Source organism: Haliotis asinina, chromosome 10, assembly GCF_037392515.1.
Source record: "Haliotis asinina isolate JCU_RB_2024 chromosome 10, JCU_Hal_asi_v2, whole genome shotgun sequence".
Classification (NCBI taxonomy): domain Eukaryota; kingdom Metazoa; phylum Mollusca; class Gastropoda; order Lepetellida; family Haliotidae; genus Haliotis; species Haliotis asinina.
In genome coordinates this window covers 15014553-15038812 of record NC_090289.1, presented here as the reverse complement: position 1 = coordinate 15038812, position 24260 = coordinate 15014553, and the positions used below count along the sequence as shown (strand labels likewise).

Genomic DNA, 24260 nt, shown 5'->3' with positions numbered 1-24260 from the left:
TCCTTTCCTAATGATATTGGCATGGCATTTGGACTCGACAAATGTAATGCTCTTCATTTGAAACGTGGCAAGGTAACTAATGATGGATCGGTCACGTTACAAGGGGGGGGGCAGGGGGGGAGTTACTGAACATCTTGAAGAAGATCAGGCCAACATCTGTCTTGGAATACAAGCTTTGGACAAGCTCCAGATTGTCCAGATTCAAGACTTTTGCTATCCTTTCCATTCATTTCGTATTTCCCAGCCCTTTCCCATTCCTTTGGAGTAGTTGATTGGACCAAACAAGATACCCAAAGTCTTGACCTCTTGGCCACACGGATCATGTCTGATGACATGTCATGCCTGAGTCAAGTACCCTCGTTCCCCTTTCAATTGTTTATATATGCCAATCAGTGCTGGAGGTCGGGGTTTGATTAATGTGGAGGTTCCTCATGATAACATTTTATTGTGTACTTTTGCACACACGAGGGGTGTCCCAAAAGTAGTCGGCCTCACCTGGAGAATTATGAAAATGCAACTGTTTTTATGTTTCATTTATTTTTCAACATACACTCTGTCAAGTTCAAGCAAATTGTTTTGCCATGTTTCAGCCTCGCGATCCCCGTTTTCTTTGATTTTTTTATCTTGGTATCCCACTAAAAACGCATAATCAGTAATAAATGCATTACTAACTTCAAGAAGCAAAATAGAAAGAAACAGTTTGTGTGTTTGAGCAGAAGTCATCTAGAATCAAAGGTAGATGTTAGAGTGCATAAAAATGCAGTCTAAAACTACAATCACTTGTTAAAGTGACTGCCCCCATGATGTTCACTGACAGAGCTTGTTTTGGAGGCACTGCCCACCACCAATTTTAGATGGCATGATCAAAAGGACTAACTTAATGTTTTCACTTATTCGTGCATGATGCCAAGGGTTCAAATGAAATACTGAATGGTCACACAAGTGTCAGCTCTCAAAATATTGTAAACAGTGCCAACTTGAATGTCTGCACAAAGTGTTTTTGAAAGATGAAAAAAGTGACGTCTAAATATAAATCAAGCAATCCAAATATTTGCATGGTGATTATAATGTTAAGTCATCCATACCATACTGAACATATTTTATATCATATTATCTGTTCGCATGCCAACATCCAAGAGGTACTACATCACAGATTGTTTTTCAGTTTCTGTAATGATTAAAAGAAATATTACACCCCAATGTGATGACGAATTTTCTTTACTCGTTAACCACATTACCGCATATGTGAAATTCTGGATATTCCTTTGTTATCTACAATATACTCAGATATATATGTAAAAGAGAAATATGTGTACAAATATAAACAGGCAAAACAATGAAAATGACACGACATCAGCGGTAAACAAAACCATAAAACATACGCACAAGCCATTGTGCAAAACTGAGTACATATGAACTGCGTGTTAGCAAGCTTGCATTTTGGCTCTAAGGTACAGTTTGTAGGGAAATGAACAAATTAAAATGTATAGGTTTGTACCGATTTCTTAATATCCCTCCTCTATAATAATATTAAAATAATACACGAGATTTCTACAGCGCCTTGTTTGCTTGTTATAAAACACTCCAGGGTGCCCAACGCATTACATATTGTATGGTGATATGTACTACAGGTGTTATACAACTGATGCTGAAAGATGAAAAATTAAACATGTTAAAACACATCAAAGAGGAGTAAAAGTATACATACTAATAACACCAGTGATGCATTATGTGGAATAAGCAGCTTTAAAAAGATGAGTTTTAAGAGCTTTCTTAAAAATATCCAGTGAGGATGAATTTCATAGACTAATTGGTAGGCTGTTCCAAGGATTAGATGAAGTGCTGTCAAAGCGTCTGAATGTCTTTGGTTGACAGAGACGAGATTCAGATTCTGATCTGTGACCTGGCAGGATGATATGGCACAAGTTCCTGGAGATAGTGTGGAGACATTTATAAGCATACAGCGGGACCTTGTATTGGCATCTCTGTCTGACTAGGAGCCAGTGTAGCTTCTCTCTCACAGGCGTTATCTCCTCATGTCGGCCAGTTTTGGTAATGAGTCTAGCTGCACAGTACTGCACCTTCTGTAGACGACTAGTGGTGTATCACCCATACCATCATTATACATTATTCACATATTTGTCTCCCATGCTTCATGAGAAGTCTATTACATGTATTCATGTTTTGGAACTAGTCAATAGTGAACCTTTAGAATATCCTCAAAATGGAATAAAATGTAGTGGTCAGACATAACATGGTTTTGATGATTTCGGTACACGTGTCCTTAGGAACATACATGTTCCTTGTTGACCATTCCCATCAGTTCCTTCAGGTCTCTTCTCTCAATTCGTCGAGATGAAGAATACATGTGATGAATTTTCTTCGTCCATTCTTCGTAACATTACTTGAACAACTGCATTTAACTTCTTTTCAGTCTGTTCATTACAAAAAGGACGATTTACGGTGTCGCGTCGTTTAAAATCACCCACTCCCTAGAACGGGAACATTCTCATCAAACGAACAGAGACATTGGTGAAAAAGGTATTGTCAATGTAGTATACTTTACATCATTAATATAACAATACATGGTCCAGGACATTCTGTCGGAGGTAATGTCCAGGCAAGGATATTTGATGAAATAGGTATGAATATTCCCCTGCAAGTACCCAAATTAGGAGTTTTATTTCCATGAATAATGCCCATTGTGTGTGGTGTTTTAAAACACCATAGAAAGACAAACTTAAAAATGACATGAACAGTGCTGAAAATTAGACGTTAATGCCTTTATTCGTATCCTTATACATGGCACCCGTGGCGAGCCACCTCCTCGTGGTGGGTGCTGGGTAACGCGAAGAGCTCGCCGACACCCCCGTAGTGGACCCGGGGGGATATTTGGTCCACCAACCCGTTTGCCGTGGGTTGCGGCCCTGTGTCGGTGGAGGACGGGAGTCTGGGGGTTGAGGGCACTGGGGACCTGTGACTGCGTTCCCTTTGCTCAACACACCCCTTCGACCCTTACTTCACCTAGACGGGAGGTTGAATGGGCCCGGTTCAACCAATCGGCTGGTCATGCCAAGCCCTGTGCATAGATTATAAATATATCATTGCACAAATATGATTTGAAATTGAAATTTTGGTCTTGGATTTATTGGCTTCTGAAACATCTTTGATTTTGAATTATGTTGTTTTGTAATTTGCCTAGAGTCGTATGCCCAGAAGGCGGTGGCTCATGGGCCAATCTGGTAGAGTAATTACTTTATGATTATTCTACTTGAGTATATCATCCGAGTATCCTTGGTGTTGCAAGCTGGAGGCCCGCTTGCTTTAGCATTGTCCTTTGTGATATTCCGTGGTGGGTGGGGAGCTCGGATGATGAACCAATTTACATTACCCATGGCTTATGAAATCCCCCCCCCCCCCCCCCCAAGAAATCAAAACGTCAACTTGAAATTGATCCTGTTGATACTGACCATAGACCGTCTTTATCGATTGAGTACTGGCCACGTTTCCTTGTAATTGAAACTCCTGACGAGACACCATTAAAATTGAACCCTTTTGCAGTATCTAAGGGTATTCAAGGTATCGCTGGAGATGTGAAGAATCTTAGACGCTTACGTTCGGGTGCCCTGCTCGTTGAGTGTGGGAAAAAGCAGCAAGCAACCAATCTGATGGGTATTGATTCTTTTGTGGGCATTCCGGTCACGGTCTCTGCTCACAAGACCCTGAACACAAGTAAAGGTATTGTCAGAGATCGTGATCGGCTGCTTGCTGATATGTCAGAACTTGACATAGCATCCGAAATGAAAGATCAGGGTGTGCTTTATGTAAAGCGTTTTTCAACACGGAAAAGTAATGAAACAATCCAAACAAATACCTATCTGTTTTCCTTTTCTTCTCCAAAGGCTCCCAAGTCAGTGAAGGCAGGTTACTGTAACATCCAAGTTGAGACATACATCCCCAACCCTCTAAGGTGTTTTAAATGCCGGAAATATGGACACGGTGTATCTACCTGTACATTGTCTGTTGTGTGTGCTCACTGTGGTGAGAAGACACACACAACAGAAGATTGTGACAGTGATTTTAAAAAATGCACCAACTGCTCAGGCGACCATTCATCTTCATCGAAACAGTGTCCAATCTGGAGAGAGCAAATGGAAATAAACAGAATAAAGTATACACAAAATATCTCTTTTTCTGAAGCAAAAAAACTGGTGAAGAGATCTGACCTTACAGAAAGTTATGCTGCAGTAGCAAACGCATCTGTGCGTAGCCCTAAAATAACAAAATCATCTACAAGCTGCCAAACTACCTTGACTTGGGTCAACAGCGACTCTCCACAACTTCTATACCCAGCTATGTCATCCCAGACTGAGGAATCACTTCCTGGAACTTCAAAGTCTTCTTCTGATCATAAATCATCTTCGCAGTCACGCACTGAGTCTCAATCTTCAGCCGATAGACAACAAACTGCTAAAGGTAAATCTAAGCCTAAGCCTGACGCTTCAAAACAACAAAGTGGCAGAGCTCCTAAAGGGTCACAAAATAAAATTCAATTGCTTAATAAATATGGGTCTCTTGAAGACATGGACGTTTCTGAAAACGTCCATTCTAGGGCACATAGCTTGTCGCCCTCCAAAAGAGTGCGGGGTAGATCCCCAATAAATCCCCCCAAAAGATAGTTTATTCCAGTAATATTGTACAGTGGAACTGCAGAGGATTGAGGACTAATTTACATGAATTACAGCTATTAGTCCAAGAGTTTACACCTTCAGCGATATGTCTCCAAGAGACATATTTAAAACAAACAGATACATTTGACCTTCGTCATTTTAATGCATATCATTCTTTTTCACCTCCGGGTGATAGAGCCACTGGCGGGTCATCCGTTCTAGTCAGACAAAACGTTATTCAAAGCCCTGTATCACTTAATACGAATATGCAGGCTGTTGCTGTGAGAATTACTTTACATGTAGCGTTTACGCTATGCTCGCTGTATATTTCGCCGTCTTCGACGTTTGCCAAAACTGATCTGCAAGCTCTCTATGACCACCTCCCGAAGCCCTGTATTATAATGGGAGATTTAAATGGGCACAACCCTCTCTGGGGTAGTGTAAATATAAACACTAAAGGTAAGTTGTTGGAGGACTTTTGTTCTGACAACGATTTATGTATTTATAATGATGGCTCCAATACGTATTTACACCCTGGGACAGGGACCTATTCTGCTCTTGACCTGTCACTCACAAATTCAGAACTACTTAATGAATTCGAATGGTCAGTCCACGATGACCTCTGTGGAAGTGACCATTTTCCTACTATATTAAAAGCTGTAACTCCATCCGATGTTCCTCCATCATCAAGACGGAATTTTAAAAAGGCTAACTGGACTTTATATGAAACACTGTGTGCTGAAAAGCTTAAACCTGAACGTTTTATTGACGTTCCTGATGCTATTAAATGTTTTTCTGATGAATTGAACTCCATAGCTGATGAGTGTATACCAAAGTCCTCTGCAGTTACACACATAAGAAAACCATGGTTCAACGATGACTGCAAACAAGCTAGGAAGGCAAGGAAAAAAGCAGAACATTATTTCCGTCGCCATCCTATGGTGCATAATTTGAATAAATTTAAAATTTTAAATGCTAAAGCACGGCGTACTTTTAAACAGAACAAACGCCAATCTTGGCAAAATTATGTATCTAAAATAAATTCTCGGACACCCATGTCCAAGGTATGGAATATGGTCCAGAAAATTAAAGGTAAAGGTACTAAATCTACTGTCAATCATCTTAAACATGGAGATCAAGTACTTACCGATAAATCAGATATCGCAAATAAACTGGGTGAAACCCTTGCTAAACACTCTTCCTCTTCTAATTATTTACCTAAATTCCAGCAGTATCAAAAACAACAAGAAAAGAAAACTATTAATTTCAACTCAGATAATGGGGAAGATTATAATGAAACTTTTTCTATTCATGAACTCCATACTGCTCTTGATCAAGCTCATGATACTGCTACAGGAGCTGATAACATACATTATCAACTCCTGAAGCACTTACCAGAATCCTGCCTAGAAACTCTCCTAAATATTTTTGATGATATTTGGACATCGGGTAACTTTCCTTCATCATGGCGTGACGCCATAGTAGTACCCATACCTAAACCTGGACGTGATCATACCGATCCATCCAATTATCGTCCGATTTTGTTAACTAGCTGTGTTTGCAAGACCATGGAACGCATGATAAATAATCGACTTGTTTGGTACTTGGAAACAAATAACCTTATAACTGATATACAGTGTAGTTTCCGTAAAAACAGAAGTACTGTCGATCACTTAGTGCGACTGGAATCATTTGTTAAAAATGCACTGATTAATAATCAACATGCTGTGTCTATCTTTTTTTATCTTGAGAAGGCATAGGACACAACCTGGAAATATGGTATTTTAAGAGACTTACATGACTTCGGCTTGCGAGGTCGTTTGCCTCAATTTATTGCCAACTTTTTAAATAACAGACAGTTTCAAGTTCGAGTGGGTTCTACCCTGTCTGATCATTACAATCAGGATCAGGGTGTTCCACAAGGCAGTATTCTGTCAGTCACACTTTTTAGCATCAAGATAAATAGTTTATCAAAAGTTTTAAACGATTCAATTGATGGATCGTTATTTGTGGATGATTTTAATATTTCTTGTCGTGGTAAAAATATGCATACTACTGAACGGCAACTGCAGCTGTGCTTAAATAAAATAAATAAATGGTGTCTTGAAAACGGCTTTAAATTTTCTAAATCCAAAACTAATTGTATACACTTTTGTCGAAAATATAAACCGCATAAAGATCCTGAACTGTTTCTAACTGGATCTCCCATAAAAGTTGTAAAGGAGGCCAAGTTCTTGGGAATAATTTTTGACTCGCATTTAACGTTTCTACCACATATCAAATCCCTCAAAACTAAATGCCTGAAGGCACTTGACTTGTTGAAAGTCGTTTCAAATTCTAGGTGGGGAGGGGATCAAGCTACCCTCCTGCAGCTCTATCGATCACTGATCCGGTCAAAACTTGATTATGGCTCCATTGTGTATGGTGGAGCCTGTAGAAGCAACCTAAAACTTTTAGATTCTGTTCATCACCAAGGTCTAAGACTTTGTCTTGGCTCATTTAGAACTTCACCTGTTGACAGCCTGTACGTTGAGGCCGATGAGCCATCTCTTGAGCAGCGACGTGTAAAACTAGCTTTACAGTATGTAACAAAAGTATATTCTAGTGAGTCAAACCCTGCATATAACTGTGTTTTCAGTTCTCTGTATGAGGATGTATACAAAAAGAAATCTTCTCTTGTTCCGCCTCTTGGTTTAACAATTAAACCATTTCTTTCTTCAGCCGGCATTGAGCTGGAATATATAGCTCCTTCCCGTCTTCTTTCTTCTCCTCCTTGGCAATTGGTTCGACCACAGGTTGACCTAACATTAACCACATTTAAAAAATCAGAAACGAATGAATCACAGTATAAACAAGAATATAATCAATTGAATCATAAATATAGCAGTTATAAATCCTTATTTACAGATGGGTCCAAGGACGGTGGCGCAGTAGCTTGTGCCACTGTCATTGGATCCAGAACAATATCTTCTAGATTACCAGACAACATTTCTATTTTTACCGCTGAGGCTAACGCCATATTAACAGCTCTTAAATATATTCAAAGACGCCATAAACATAAACAATATATAATCTATTCCGACTCTCTTTCTTGCCTTCACGCTATTAAATACGTATCGTCTAAACATCCACTTTTAATTGAAATTATTGAATTATATAATAATCTTGCTACTGGCCAGTACGACATCGTCTTTTGTTGGTTACCCAGCCATGTAGGTATTTCTGGGAATGTGATGGCTGATCTTGCTGCCAAGGCAGCACTCAACAAATCTGTGACACCACTTCTTCTTCCATATTCAGATTACAAAGCTTGCATTAGAACGTATATCCGTGATCTGATGCAGAAGAAGTGGGACACTCAAGTAGGTATCAATAAATTACATGAAATAAAACCGTATATTGGCTACACCTACTTGGGTTGTCAGTCCAGATTTGGGGAGGTCATTATGCGACGATGTCGCATTGGCCATACGAGGTATACTCACGAGTATCTATTAAAAGGTGAAGATCCTCCGTTTTGTATCCCTTGTGATGAAAGAATCACAGTCAAGCATGTCCTGCTTGACTGTGTTGAATATTCCATCACAAGGGATAAATATTTTAATTCACGAACTTTGAAGGATCTGTTTAATTCTGTTAGCTCTCATTTAATTATTGCATTTTTAAAAGAATTAGATTTGCTAAATGAATTGTAAATAGAAAAATATTTTATGCTTGGAAGTTTGAATTAGTAACTTAGAGTGTTAGTGGTTGTATCCTCGAGGGGGGTTAAAGCACTGTAAAATTATTGTCCTCCTGAGAGGGTACGTAAGTCCCAAAACATTTGAAGTCAAATTTGATCTTCCATTTTGTCTTAGCCGTAGAATATGTGTCATTTTAATTTGTGGCTAATCTTGCATACAATCACCAGCAGCTGAGGGGATGATGTAAATCCAGCTAGGGACCATGCAGGTAGCAGAAGTACTGTAAGTCCCCATGACCCCTAGTATGGTGATCTACCTTCAGTTGTTGGTGATCTATATAGCCTGTTTTTATATTGTTTTGTCTGAATAGGAATATTAGTTTTAACTTTCACGCTAGTTTTATTTCTTATTGTGATATTCTAGTTGTTTTACTGTCCTTCGTTGACAGGTTTTTATGATATACATAGATTCCCTTTTAAGAATGCTCTCGTCACGATATGGCTGCAATACTGCCGATGTGACGTTAAATGTTAACTCACTCACACCTTATACATACCCAAAGGCTTGCAGGAATAGTCACTGTCGTTGTTTGGTTGACAATACTGGGACTCTGAGCACGAATGGTTTACACACACTCCGGCAAGTCGCTGGCGGGAGATACATGCATAAATATAAGATACAATATTCTTCCACGATCCATAAAAGTCACATAAACTTATATGGCATGTTTTTCTTGATTTAAAATATGCAGTTGGCAAAATTGTGATTTCGCCAATGTCTACTAGTAGACTCAGTTTCTACCATTTTTTTAACCTGTTCTTTCTTCCATTGTGTTTTGTGTCAGATCGATGCTCTTATTTCGAATCGCTTCACAAATATGGCTGCCAAAGCACACGATCTGATCAGATAATGACAATTAAACTGAGCTTTCAACAGAGAAAAAAGATTACCACAGTAAATACAGGATCAAGAAACACTACGCATCTAGAAACACGCGACAGACAGCAGGGTTACGTCTAAAAATAGCACTGCAGCCGAATCACTGCCATTAGCATTCAGTCGTTCGAGTTTCAATTTTCAGTGTAATATCGTTTCGGTCTGAAAGGCAAATTTCCATAGAATGCATTATCGCATAACCTTTGATGATTGTCAACAGTGAATACATCACCCGAGCGCAACCACCCTCAGAAACAACAAGCAGAATGTGTGGCATGAATGTGCTCCACGCTTCACACATGCATGCTGCTGTAAACCAGTCTGTAGTCATTCCCCTGATACAACGAGCGGGTCCTAGCGTCATTTTTATTGACCATAAAGTCCGAGAAAGAGATGTTACTGATGTTGTTTAGATCAACAACATTACACACATGGACTGGCCTGAAAGGTCACTTGATCTTAATTCCGTTGAACAAGCTAGGGGCATTGTTGAAAGTCGTGTTTACGGTCTCAGTGTTCATCTCCTGAGCAGGCGTTATAGAGAGCATGACAGAACATTCCACAAGAGCAACTTTGAAAAAGGCTCATTTGGTCCATGGAAAGACAAGAAGATGCTTGCATTTGTGTTCATGATGGTCATGGTTACTGGACTCCTTTCGCTGTCCAAAACTGACTTGAATCGTAATGTTAGCATCTTCTTCCATCAGTGCAGCACATTTTGCACGACTGTTTCACGAGTACATGTTTTTGATGTGTTTCTAATCCTATTGCTCTATTGCTCAATACCATTCATTTTCATTTTGTCAGTCGTGTGTACATATATTTTACCCTTCGTTGGCATCAATCCATGATTTTGTACATGCAGGAAACAAATGTACTGTAAGTGACCATGGTCCCTAGTATGGTGATCTACCCTCAGTTGTTGGCAATCTATAGCCCATATTTATATTGCATTGTCCTCTTTATAATTTAGACTCATGAAGGTCAGGGGTAGAAAGTCGTAAGAGGCGAGTAACGGGATCGGGTGGTCAGGCTCGCTGACTTGGTTGACACATGTCATCGGTTCCCAGTTGCGCAGATCGATGCTCATGCAGTTGATCACTGGATTGCCTGGTCCGAATCAATTATTTACAGACCGCCGCCATATAGTTGGAATATTGCTGAGTGCTGCGTAAAACTAAACGAACTAACTCACCCTTTATGGTTGAACTGTTTTAGATTACAATTACTAGTTTTGAATGGGTATACTAGTATGTGATATACTAGTGGTTTTACTGTTCTCCGTCAACAGTGTTTTAGTTTCTAATTTTGTTGATATACAATGTAATTATTAAATTACCACGATATGGCTGCAATATTGCCTATGTGACGATAAATATCAACTCACTCACTCATTCCATGATTTGCAATTTCAACAAATGAAAATGTAAAGACGGTATTGGATCAGCAGACCACCTATTTCCTCTCCTGGGCCCAACAACACCATTAATCAAGGCCATTTCATCAGTGTCCCCGTGGCCAGCATGGCGGTAATCAACAATATTTCATTTAAGGCCCATATCCCGACAGTCCACAACATTCCACCTACATTCTCAAGACTCATATCCCGACAGGCTGCAACATTTCACTTCCATCCTCTAGACCCACATCCCAACAGTCCACAACAACATTCTATCCAACATCTTCAAGACCCATATCCCGACAGCCCACAACATTCCACCTACATCCTTAGGGCCCATAACCAGACAACCCTCAACATTCCACCTACATCCTTAAGACATATATATAAGTTGAAACCTATCTCGCGAAATCTTTGGTAGGGTGACGTTTCTTTTGCGGTTCAGTATCTGTGTTCCAGGCACCAATAGCAGGGTAAGACAGCATTCAGTGCACAGTTGGCACACGATCTCATGATTGCTGTTTCTTGGAGATAAGATGGGGTGCAGGACGCCTCAAAGAGAAACTAATCAAACACAGAGATATATAAAGATTACCTTTGGCCAGGAGTTGACATCGGAGAAAACATAATGTTCTGCGTGAATTACTTCCTTTACTTCTGTTCCAAGAGTGGCGTCATTGAGTTCACAAACACCAGTTTTCATGTTGAAGTTGAACGAACCACACAGGGAAGCTCCAAGGCATAAACGTGCACATAACATGACTCCATCGGCCATTGTTGAAAATAATACCTTACCAGGGAGCCGCTGGCTTTTCGTTAGTTGTGGCAGATCATCAGACTTTGAGCACATTTTCTCCGTATGCGCTGGATAAACACAAATTATAAAAACAATCGCAATCCTCATCACGTGGGAATATCCCATTTTTCAATTTTCAGTTGTTTACACAATACAGTAATTGCACAAACAATGACGTGTTTCGTGTGCTTCTGTACCAACGCTCAGAGGGTATCAATGAACTGCCTGAGCACAAGTATGTACTGTATAAGACATGTACTGTCCGATGACAAGTTTACAACCCTGTGGGCATTCAACGAACAGTCAAGCAAGTAAAGCATGCGTACCGCATTATTAGAACGCTATTGCTTCTGCGTGTCAAACGGTAGTTCCAGTGGATGTGATCAATATTATTCAGTGTTGAAAATATAGCCATTAGTTCATTGCACTTCATGTCGTTCATTACAACGGTGCTGTATTAGTTCGTCGTTGGGTTTGTATTATGGGGATTATGCCATAAGTAACTTTGCAAGTGTGTGGATGATTTATGAATAACCATTTGACAATGAATGTCCTTTTATAGTCCTGTTAGTTTTCATCTGTTGTGTGAAGTGGTTACTGTATTTACTGTACTGTGAATGGTGGATCAGATCAATACCTGCTCCTAAGAACGAGTGGTTCGGCCCTCGATTATTTATTATATAGAAGGCTCTATACATAACAGATGTTATAAATAAATATAAAATATCTAACAAAACTCACGAAACGTAGATTTATGCAGCTTTTATTGAGTTTAGAAAGGTTTTTGATTTGGAAAATTAAATAAGCTGTAAATGTACTTCTCATTAAAGGTTCCCATGTTAAATTTCAAGTTGCTGGAAGATATAGTCTGGTTCATAATTATTGAGAATTTTTCTTCTTACTTTGAGCTATCCTAACACCTCAACTGATTCACTGATACTTAAAACTAAGTAATGGTATAAGGGAGGTAACTCATCTTGGCCTACTGAGTATAGTACAATTAGAGTTACCTCCCCTGAATATGGAGCAGACGTCATTTTCCTCAGCACTGTCAACAATGTCTGCTGAAGATAGAAGAAGGTTGATTTTTGAGTTGTGTAATTAAGGAATTGATGATATAAATACATTGGCAGAGAGAACAGGAACTCCTCTTTCTACTGTGTATAGGATTAGGAAGAATTTTAAAGAGGGAAAGGATTTTGGGCACCAGAAAGGAGCAGGGAGACCCAGAAAGTTGGACTTCTCAGATCGCGTCCGGCTGGGAATTTTAGCGTCTAAAAAGCAAAGGGCAAGTATCTCCAACATCAGGTATGAAATGATAGAAAGGGGATCAACAGTTGTATCAAAATCTACAGTTAGAAGAAATTTGAGTGATCTTGGATGGGAGAAAAAGACTGGAATTCCTTCTCCTCTCATGAAACAAGAACATAAAAACAGGCGTGTTGAGTGGTGTTTGGCACATGAAAACTTTGACTGGGAAAATGTGATTTTTACTGATGAAAGCTCAATATGGGTATATCCCAATAATGTGAAAATATGGACAAAGTCTGCGTCAGCACCGTTGTATCGACGACCTAAATACAGCCCAAAGTTTCATGTATGGGGAGGGATATCCTTATTAGGAACGACCCCGCTGTGTGTGTTTGAGGGAAATCTGACAAGTCAACGCTACACTAACATATTAGATAATTTTCTCCTTCCAAGTGCACATGTGTTTTATGGAAATGAGTGGATTTTGCAGCAAGATAATGATCCTAAACACACCGCAAAACATGCCAAGCAGTGGATTCAGGAGAAAAATGTGACTGAATTACCATTTCCTGCATATAGTCCTGACTTAAATCCCATTGAGAACATTTGGGGGATGATGAAGGAATGTGTGAATCAAAAGGGGTTCACAAAAATTGAAGACATGAAGAGAGAAGTGGTCCGATACTGGGACAGCATAACCCACGAGACACTAACCTCTCTGATAGGAAGTATGCCTACCCGTCTTAGACTGTGCCGTGAAGCTCAAGGAGACTTGATAAAATATTAAATTGTTACCTACACAACATGAAAAGGTCAGTTCACTTTCACAATACATTCAATTTTATCTGATTTGTTCTCGTTTAATAATATGAAATGCTTTTGCTATTCTCAATAATTTTGAACCATACTGTATATATGATAAGGTATCAGCTTGTGTTAAAGTCGGAAATTCTTCAAACATCATCTGTGGCAAGGCAAGGATGTATGCTTAGCCCAGTTCTGTTTATATTTTGATCAATGACCTTGCGGATGAAATGAATAACTGTGGATTAAGAGGAATGTTTGTCAAAGATGGTGTTAGAAAAATGTCATAACTGCTTTTTTCAGATGATGTCACCTTGTGTAATGGCACTGTAATTGGTTTACAAAGACAACTTGATACATTGTATCGTTTTTGCTCAAAATTGGATTTAGAAGTTAATCGTGACAAATCTTGTATGATAGTAGAGATGATGGATAGCTTAAGAAATGAGCCAAATGGTTCTATAATAGAAATGAAGTGAATATTGTATCACTCTATAAATATCTAGGTGTTGTTATTACCACAAAATTGGTACGATTGAAGACATGTAAAACACTAAGTCTCCAAGCCACAAAAGCCTCGCTCCCTATTCTTAAAATGTTTAAAGATTTTACAAATATATCTTTGAAATGTCCTTCAGCATTATCCCCAATGTTATCCCCAATGTTATTGTACGGTGGTGAAATATGGAGAAATTCATGTAATTCATTACATTGAGAAAATCCTAAGCTTCTTTTAAAATCTAGTCTGCAGACATATAAGCTGGTGAAGGTTTGGTATAGTGTTTATTTTGCTTGATATATTTATGTCTACAATTTGAAAGATTCCTCTGGTTATTTTCAAAATGCAGAAATATCATCTCAGGATAACATGGGGATCGAAGTGTCGAATATATTTTTTCAAACAATACAGAGGTTGATAGCCATAGGGTAGCACTACTCTGGCCTGGGTAACCTGTCCTACATTAGAGCACCGTTAGATTTGACCCACTTTTGACATGTGCGAAAATATCTTAATTAGATGTGGCAGCATGCATTGTATAAGTATTAAGTCGAATGATCAGACATTTTACTGTGTTTGGTAGGATATACTATGCAGAATTAGGACTGGGCTAATATATGTCATATTCTGATCGCAGCTCCGCCGTGGATGTTCTCAAAATGACTTTCTCGCTTCATCTCCGCCAAAGCTACCTGTGAAGTTGGGTGTCAAAACTTCAATAGCACATTATATTGAAAAAAACGGCACATATACTACATATTTACATATACCCCACATGCATTTTGTGGTTCAGGCATAAGGCAATGACAGAGGAAGATCCCTGTTATTCGGAAATCCATTCTATTCCATGTTCAGCAGAACATACTGTTACTCATATTTGACGTAGAATATAAGCTCAGTCCTGTAATGGTTATTCGTGTTCATTGTGGACCATTGTCGGTTTAAGGGCCGTAAAAACGTACACCTCCCTTCTTACTTCTCTTGTGTTTCGTACGTTGGTAAGGTTCTCTGCGCACACATTTCAAGTAATGGAATATTCAGGGTATGACAAGTGAAAGTCTCTAGTGTACACAGTCTCCTGTCCGCCATGTTGGCATGGGTTCGAGTAAGCACTGAGAGCCCAACAATACAAAATGTGATTTAGAAGCAAGAGCAGGTGAATTAACACGTTTCGTGTTGAATGAAACGTTCATTGTAGAATGCATTCCCACGTAAAATCACACATACAAGCAACATAAAACATGCGTGTCGGCTGTCGCCATTGAGCAGCGCCGCCATGTCTGCATTTTCAGTATCTTTTCTTGTGAATATAAAACTAAGTTACATGCATTAAATAACAACAGACCAAACTGACAGACCGAACAGGGTTTATTATCCTGTTATAGATTTGAACTCCTTAAGGATTTTTTTGTATTTTCTGCTTCTGTTTACAAAGTCAAAAGTCTCTTCCTTGCCCTACGAAGAGTTAATCAGGTGATAGACTACCAATCAGCTATTCACTAATGACTAACGTCAGCTTGCTGAGTAATCTTATTCTTAACGTCGTACACTGAAACATTCATCTGTTCAACAAATGGTACCCGTGGTGAATCTGCCGAAACAGATTCTGCTACTGCGACTGTCATCTGCAGCTTACTGCTCCGAAAGGTTGTCAAACAACTATATCATGAGTGAAAGACGAGCAGCTTACATTTGGTGATACTACTCACAGTCACTATGCTTCAGATTGTCATACTTCAGCGTCACAGACCAAGATCACTCAATCTGACATAGAACCAGAAATCATTCAGGACAATGTCCAATTAACACAAAAGGAATAGAAACCGATGAGACGATCCACTGGCCTACAAAAGTTGAAGGTTCCTTCTTCCTCATCCGCAGCTGAGGTCCATAACTCATATGGGATTCTTGATAAGGAGGCTCTTCCCTCATCCCAAGTCAGGGGCGTGGACCTCAATCCCAACCACCATGAATAACTCCTGTAACATTATTCGGTGGAACTGTAGAGGACTTAGGAATAATCTATATGACTTATAGTTATAAATACAAGACAAGAGGTCATCGGCATTTTGTCTTTAAGAAACGAATCTGAAGAATACCGATCAGTTGGATGGTTGGCAGTATAATACATTTCATTTCTTTTCACATCCAGGTATTAAAACACCTCAAGGCTCATTTGTCTTCGTGAAACAAGGTGTCATCCAGAGCCAGGTTCCCCTAAATACTCCACTTCAGGGATGTTACTGTGCATATAACCTTCCACATTGTCTTTACTTTGTGTTATCTTTATAGTCCCCCATCTTCTAATCTCCAAGCACTGTATGATCAGCTTCCTAAGGCTTGTATCTTTATGGGCGACCTTGATCGACATAACCCGGTCTGGGGAAGTGCTAATACAAACAATAAAGGGAAGACATTGGAAGGATTCATTTAACAGAATGATTTATGCATTTTCAATGACAATTTACAAACCTATTTACAACCAGGAACAGCAACCTATTCGTCTCTTGATGTGTCTGTTTCTGATTCCACTATACTATCCGAATTCGAATGGTCAGTCCACGATGACTTCTGTGGCAGTGACCATTTCCGCACTTTTTTACGCTCTGTTGTGCTATCTGATAACCCTCCTGCAACACGATGGAATTTTTCAAAGGCAAACTGGTCCTTGTTTCAAAAAGAAACATCAAACAAGTTAACACATGCTCTTCTACTTAATGTTTAAGATCCGATAAAACTTTTCTCTGATGTACTGCAGGGCATAGATGATGCACGTATTCCTAAGTCCTCTGCAAACCCTCATATTCGTAAACCATAGTTTGACAATGATTGCAAACAAGCAAGGGAGGCAAGGAAAAGGTCGAGCGTTATTTCCGTCGCCATCCTATGGTACATATCTTCAATACCTTTAAAATTTTAAATTGCAAAAGCAAGGCGTACATTTAAACAACACAAACGCCAATCATGGCGTAATTTTGTCTCCAGAATAAATTCACGAACCCCTATATCCAAAGTATCGAATATGATTCAGAAGATATAAGGTAAAGGGTCTAAATCTAGCGTCCATCACCTTAAAGATGGGAACCATCTTTTAACAGATACATCAGATATTGCTAATAAACTTGGGGAAGCTCTGTTAATCTAATAACAAATATTCAGTGTGGATTTCGGAAAAATCGAAGTACTTTTGAACTTTTAGTTCGATTAGAATCATACGTCAAAAATGCAGTGATTTTAAATCAACATGCGATGTTTATATATGTGAGTTGGAAAGGCATACATGGAAACGCGAAATTTTAACAGATTTACATGCTTTTGGATTACATTGCCGTTTGCCTCAGTACATATCCACGTTTTTAAATGACAGACAATTTCAAGTCCGCGTGGTCCGTAGTGTGGTGATCTACCTTCAGTTGTTGGCTATCTCCAGCCATTTTTTTATTTTGTATTGTCCACTATAGTTAAACTGTTTTAGATTCAGTTACTAGTCTTAAACGGATATCTGTGATATATATTAGCGGTTTTACTGTTCTTTGTCAACAGGATTTTAGTTTCTTATATTTGTTCAACATCTACAATGTCATTATTATTTGTCCTCGTCACGATATGACTGCAATATTGTCGATGTGACGATAAATATTACCTCACTCACTCACTCACTCAAGTCCGAGTGGGATCTACTCTGTCTGATCAGTATAATCAGGATCAGGGTGTCCCACAAAGCAGCATTTTATCTTCACATCATTCAATGTAAAACTCAATAGTCTCTCTAAGGTTTTAAATGATTCCATTGATGGAATAGCTTTTTGTGGATGATTTTGACATTTCTTGTCGTGAAAAAAATATGAATACTATTAAAGGAAGTTACAATTATGTTTAAATACAATTCATAATTGATCGTTAGAAAATGGATTTAATTTTTCAAAGATTAAAACAAACTGCATACACTCCTGTAGGAAATATAAGCCTCACAAGGATCCAGATTTAGCTCTAAATTGCATTCTTATAAAAGTTGTTAAAGAAGCTAAATTCTTAGGTATATTTTTTTATCATCACCTGACGTTTTTACCTCACACAATGTAGTGGGGAGGGGATTAGAAGACCCTCCTCCAGTTATACAGGGCACTAATCCGTTCCAAACTAGATTACGGCTCCATTGTCTATGGTGGAGCCTGTAAAAGCAACCTCAAAATACTGGATTCTATTCACCATCAGGGTCGGAGACTGTGCATTGGATCTTTCCGTACTTCTGCTATTGACAGTCGTTACGTCGAAGCTGATGAGCCATCTCTAAAACAGCGCCGTATCAATTTATCATTACAATGTGTCATAAAACTATATTTTAATGAGTCCAAGCCTGCTTATAACTGCGTGTTTACTCCTCTTTATGGGGATCTGTATAACAAAAATTCTTCTCTTGTTCCACCTATAGGGCTCGGAATTCAATTATTCATTTCTGCTGTCGGTGTTGAGCTGGACATTATAGCCCCTTTCCGCACTCTTTCTTCTCCTCCTTGGCAATTAGAAAGGCCACAAGTTGACTTAACACCGACAACTTTTAAAAAGTCATAAACTAATGAATTACAATATAAACAGTATAAACAGTAATCTTTTCTGACATGTCTTCGGGGAATTATTCAGGCTATTAACTTATCTTGTAAACATCCACTTTTGATAGAAAATATTGAGTTATATAATGATCTTGCTACTGGCCAATATGACATCGTCTTTTGTTGGTTGCCCAGCCATGTTGGCATTTCTGGAAACACAATGGCCGATCTTGCTGCCAAGGCAGCATTAAACAAATCTGTGACACCACTTCATATTCCATACTCTGATTATAAAGCCACAATTAGATCGTATTAGATTGTTGAGTGATTTGTAAGTAGATATTGATTTTACTATTGGTAGTTTAGATTGGCGACTGAGATTGTTGGTGGCTGTACCCTCAAAGGTATTGGTTGAAGTATTGTAAAATTATTGTCCTCATCATTAGGGATTAAGGATTCGGGGCCATTCCTTTTGCAGGGCAACTGTCAAAGCGTTCCCCGTCAATGGCTGATATTAGCGTTTCCGAATATGACGTCCCAGTTATTCCCAAAGTTGCTCAATTCGACACAGATCTTGAAGAGATGTAAATAAAGTTCACTCTTCACCAGTTTCGCTGCTGCCAAAGTCGCACTGTCCTGGTTCATCTCAATCTGGCACGTCGCCGTTGGTACGTCAACGTCATGCCCTTGAAAGGTCGACTGGCACGGAGACCATGAATGCGGAGTCGTCTGGCCACAGTCTGTCTGCTGACTGAATGTCCAGTGATGTTGGTTTTTGATGACGTCACGGTGATATACCGGTTCCTCGGGTGAAACAGCCAGTCCTCATTTTGGGTAGTGACCTTTAGTATATCACTCTCTGGCCTGTCTGCAGTACTGCCAGTCTGTCGTAGACGTGTGACAAGTCCTCCGTTGGTGGATTTGCAGCATGATCCAAGGAACAGGCTCGTGTGTCTCTTTCATCTATAACATACCGATTGCTCTATCCCTCTTCTCTGGTGTTAAACGAGGCATGGTCCTGATTGTCAGTCGGGTAAAATGAAAAATGAGAATAAACCTAGTTAGCTTTTAAACCCAAATTTGAAACGGGTTACTTTGTGTATTTAGTTTTATTCATGTGACTTCGTTTTAATATAAAAAAGTACGAAATGCAAGTGTAAGTGTTCTGTGGGAATAGACATTTTGCGTTCGAGTGATGTCTTTTTCGCTATTTTCAAACAGAATGACAACTATTTTGACAATTTACAGTCGTTTATATCTTTATATTATTTCTGTCCTGATTCACAATCAAGTAGCATGTTACTCTGGTCATAATACATCATTAATGCCCTTAAAATGTTCTCTGCCTATATTATTGTGTTTCCCTTGTTATCAAAAGTATATGTAACCGTGTTCCTGTTGCTCAATACACCACTTTGGCCCTGACTTTGCCTAGACGGGTGGTCGAATGGGCCCGGTTCAACCAATCGGCTGGTCATGCCAAGCCCTGTGCATGGAGTATTATTATATTTATCAATGCACACATATCATTTGGAATTGTTGTAACTTTGGACTTGGCTTTATTATCTAAAACATTTTTGATTTTGAAATATGTTGTTCTGAAATTTGCCTAGAGTCCTATGCCAGACGGCGGTGGCTCATGGGCCAATCTGGTGGAATTATTAATCTTTTAATACTTCTGCTGGAGTATATCATCCGAGTGTCCTTGTTGCTGCACGTTGAAGACCCACTTGCTTTTAGTATTGTCCTTGTGATACTCCGTGGTGGGTGGGGAGCTCGGATGTTGAACCATATTACCTTAACCATGGCTTACGAAATACCACAAAAAAAAAAACGTCCACTTGATATTGACCCTGTTGATACTGACCACAGACCGTCTGCATCGATTGAATACTGGCCACGTTTCATTGTGACTGAGACTCCTGACAAGACACCGTTAAGACTGAACCCCTTTACTGTGTCCAAGGGTATTCAAGGTATTGCTGTGGAGGTGAAAAACATTAGACGCTAGCGTTCGGGTGCCCTGCTAGTTGAATGCAGGAAAAAGCATCAAGCAACGAACCTGATGAACATGAAATCTTTCGTGAGCATGCCGGTCACGGTCTCTACTCACAAGACCTTGAACACGAGTAAAGGTATTGTGAGAGATCGTGATCGATTGTTTGATAATATGTCGGACCTTGATATAGGATCTGAAATGAAGGATCAAGGTGTGCTCTATGTCAAGCGCTTTTCAACTCGGAGAAACAACGAAACTATCAAAACGAATAGGTACCTGTTTACTTTTTCATCTCCAAATGCACCAAAATCAGTGAAGGCTGGCTACTGTAACATTCCAGTTGAAACCTACATCCCCAACCCGCTAAGGTGTTTTAAATGCCAGAAATATGGACACTGTGTAAATACCTGCACATTGTCTGTTGTGTGTGCTCACTGTGGTGAGAAGACACACACAACAGAAGATTGTGACAGTGATTATAAAAAATGCACCAATTGCTCAGGTGACCATTCTTCGTTTTCCAAGCAATGCCCTATTTGGTAAGAGCAAATGGAGATCAATAAAATCAAATTTACTCAAAATATCTCTTTTTTCGAGGCCAAAAAACTGGTAAAGAGATCTGATATTCCAGAAAGTTATGCTACAGTAGCAAAAACATCATCGGGGTCTAGCTCTAAAACAACATCAACCACAGGCTGCCAAACTACCTTGACTTGGGTAAATTGCGATTCTCCACAGCTTTTGTACCCAGCTATATCATCACAGACTGGGGAATCAATTCCTAGTACCTCAAAGTCTTCTTCTGATCACAAATCATCATCTCAGTCACACTCAAAATCTCAATCGACAGCTGATAGTCAACAAACGGAGAAAAGTACACCGAGGAAGCCTGATGCTTCAAAACAACAAAGTGACAGAGCTCTTAAAGGGTCACAGAACAAAATTCAATTGTTCAATAAATACGGGTCTCTTGAAGACATGGACGTTTCTGAAAACGTCCATTCTAGGGCACATAGCTTGTCGCCCTCCAAAAGAGTTCGGGGTAGATCCCCAATAAATCCCCCCAAAAGATAGTTTATTCCAATAGTATTGTACAGTGGAACATGGTCCAGAAAATTAAAGGTAAAGGTACTAAATCTACTGTCCATCATCTTAAACATGGAGATCAATTACTTACTGATAAATCAGATATTGCGAATAAACTGGGCGAAACTCTTGCTAAACATTCTTCCTCTTCTAATTATATACCTAAATTTCAGCAATATCAAAAACAACAAGAAAAGAAAACTATTAATTTCAATTCTGATAATGGGGAAGATTATAATGAAACGTTTTCTATTCATGAACTCCATACTCCATAAAACCGTATATTGGTTACACCTACTTGGGTTGTCAGTCCAGATTTGAAGAGGTTATTTTACGACGATGTCGTATTGGCTATACTAGATATACCCATGTGCACCTTTTAAAAGGTGAGGATCCTCCGTTTTGTATCCATTGTGATGAGAGAGTCACGGTCAAGCATATTCTTCTTGACTGTGTTGAATTATCCATCATAAGGGATAAGTATTTTCCAGTTAAAACAATGAAGGATCTTTTTACCAGCGTTAATTCACATTTAATTATTGGTTTTTTAAAAGAAATTGATTTTTTGGTGGAATTTTTAATATCATGTTGTGTAAATAGATGCATTTTAATGATTGGTGGTTTGGATTAGTAACCTGAATTGTTGGTGGCTGTACCCTCAAAGGGGGTTGAAGTATTGTAAAATTATTGTCCTCCTGAGAGGATACGTAAGTCCACGAACATTCACAGTAAATTTAAGTCTACCAGGATTTTAATCGTAGTATTCATGTGATTTTAATTTCGGCTAACTTTTCGTACAATCGCCAGCAGCTGAAGGGATGGTGTAAATCCAACTAGGGTCCATGCAGGTGGCAAAGGTACTGTAAGTCCCCATGGTTCCTAGTGTGGTGATCTACCTTCTGTTGTTGGCGATCTATAGTCTGTTTTTATAATGTATTGTCTAAATAGTGCTATTAGTTTTAACTTTCCATGCTAGTTTTAATTGAAATTGTGATATTCTAGTTGTTTTGCTGTCCTTCGTTGACGGGTTTTTATAATGTATATATGCTCTTTTACATTGTTGAATGTTCTCGTCACGATATGGCTGAGATATTGCCGATGTGACGTTAAATATTAACTCACTCACTCACTTTCGTTGACTATGTGAACAAATTTAAGCTGTGTACAAACTGATTTTATATCCTAATTATAAGCGTAACTGCACCATTCATACATGCCGTAAAGACCAACTGCTCAGCACAAACCAATTTCAAACTTAACAATTTCCCCTACAATCCATACTGTTGATGTATATAGAGAACTGGCGCGTGACCACATCGAAACTTCAGTCCTGCCGCTTAACGATGCACATGTGATCTCACCCCAGGCAAGGGAGTTTGTTCAAACATGCCTCGTTCACCCAGCAGAAAATGGGTACCCAATAGGATAAGTCATGTGATTATAACCTTCTAGCGCCACAAAGGCATCTTGGCACATCCGGAAGAATAACGGGTTTTCGCTTTGAGCATGTCATGCACATTTGTGTAGAATTATGACATTGTTTATCTTATGTTATTAGAGAATGTTAGTAATGGCATGGAGCAAACCGACAGTACCAAACAATTCCCACGTTTTCTAGGGGTTTAATATGTATGTCACCTCTGTGCTAAACCTCTGTGTGCATAAATATCTTCTCACATCCTTTGTACCTGATAACATGCCAGTCAAGACCAATGGTGTACGTCATAACAGTGAAGCACACAGTTATACTACATACCACCACAGAAGGTCGTTAAATCGCCATTTCACCCATACAGATCAGTTACGTAACATTACAGTACGACTATCTCCATTTCCGATGTGTACCAGGGAGAGCAATTTTGTTTCTAGAAAATTGTTTGGTGTTATATATCTCATCTGTACAGGATATGTATATTCTTGTAGATTTTGTCATTTTTTGCAGAAACTTTTCACCTATCTTCACGTTTAGAATCTGATGTGTAAATGAGAATGTCACAATACTTTGCTCCAACATAACCGTTGAACCGAGCGCTGAGTGTATCAATGTGTCTGGAAATTGCTCGATCAACGAAACATGATTCCTTTGAATTGGTTTTAAGGATTTTAATGCACTACAGGGATTATTCAATGATATTCAGAGGATGAAACAGATCTCCCAGGAGGTTCTTTTACAGTGTCAGACGAATAAGCAGTGTCTAAATCATGCCTTTTTCAGCAATGGATGTAGTGAATGGCAATAAGGTTATTTCAAGTGTACGTTCCTAGAACCCTAATTCATTATTCACAGAATACCAGCGCAGAGAGTAACAAGGGTCCCACCTGCGTGGGTGTTCATATTTCTGTCAGACATGTAGTCTTCTGGGAAAACACATCAATACATCTATTGGTTTGGCGGTAGCTGAAGAATCATTAATTCATTATCTTTGATAGAAAAGAGATGACTAAATAGAAAAATTTGAAATGCTTGGTTCCTGAACGTCATCAGACTAATAAATGCATCTCAAGCGCTGGTCTTTGTTTCAGAGAATCGAAGATTGTTGCTGAAAATTCGATGCTCGGTAAATTCACCAGAAACACACTAAACCAA

At 39.1% G+C, this 24260-nt stretch overlaps 1 protein-coding gene across 1 annotated transcript in view; it reads right to left on the bottom strand.

Annotated features, from left to right (window-relative positions):
* LOC137297936 (uncharacterized) overlaps nt 1-20380 on the bottom strand; it is a 41041-nt gene extending 20661 nt beyond the window's left edge. The window contains exons 1-4 of the mRNA XM_067829926.1: nt 20265-20380; nt 19306-19339; nt 11284-11613; nt 8910-9000 (exon numbers count right to left, since the gene is read on the bottom strand). Of these exons, the coding sequence (XP_067686027.1) occupies nt 8910-9000; nt 11284-11613; nt 19306-19339; nt 20265-20380 (571 nt within the window). The remainder of the gene's footprint in view (nt 1-8909; nt 9001-11283; nt 11614-19305; nt 19340-20264) is intronic.
* Between the last annotated feature and the right edge of the window lie 3880 nt (nt 20381-24260).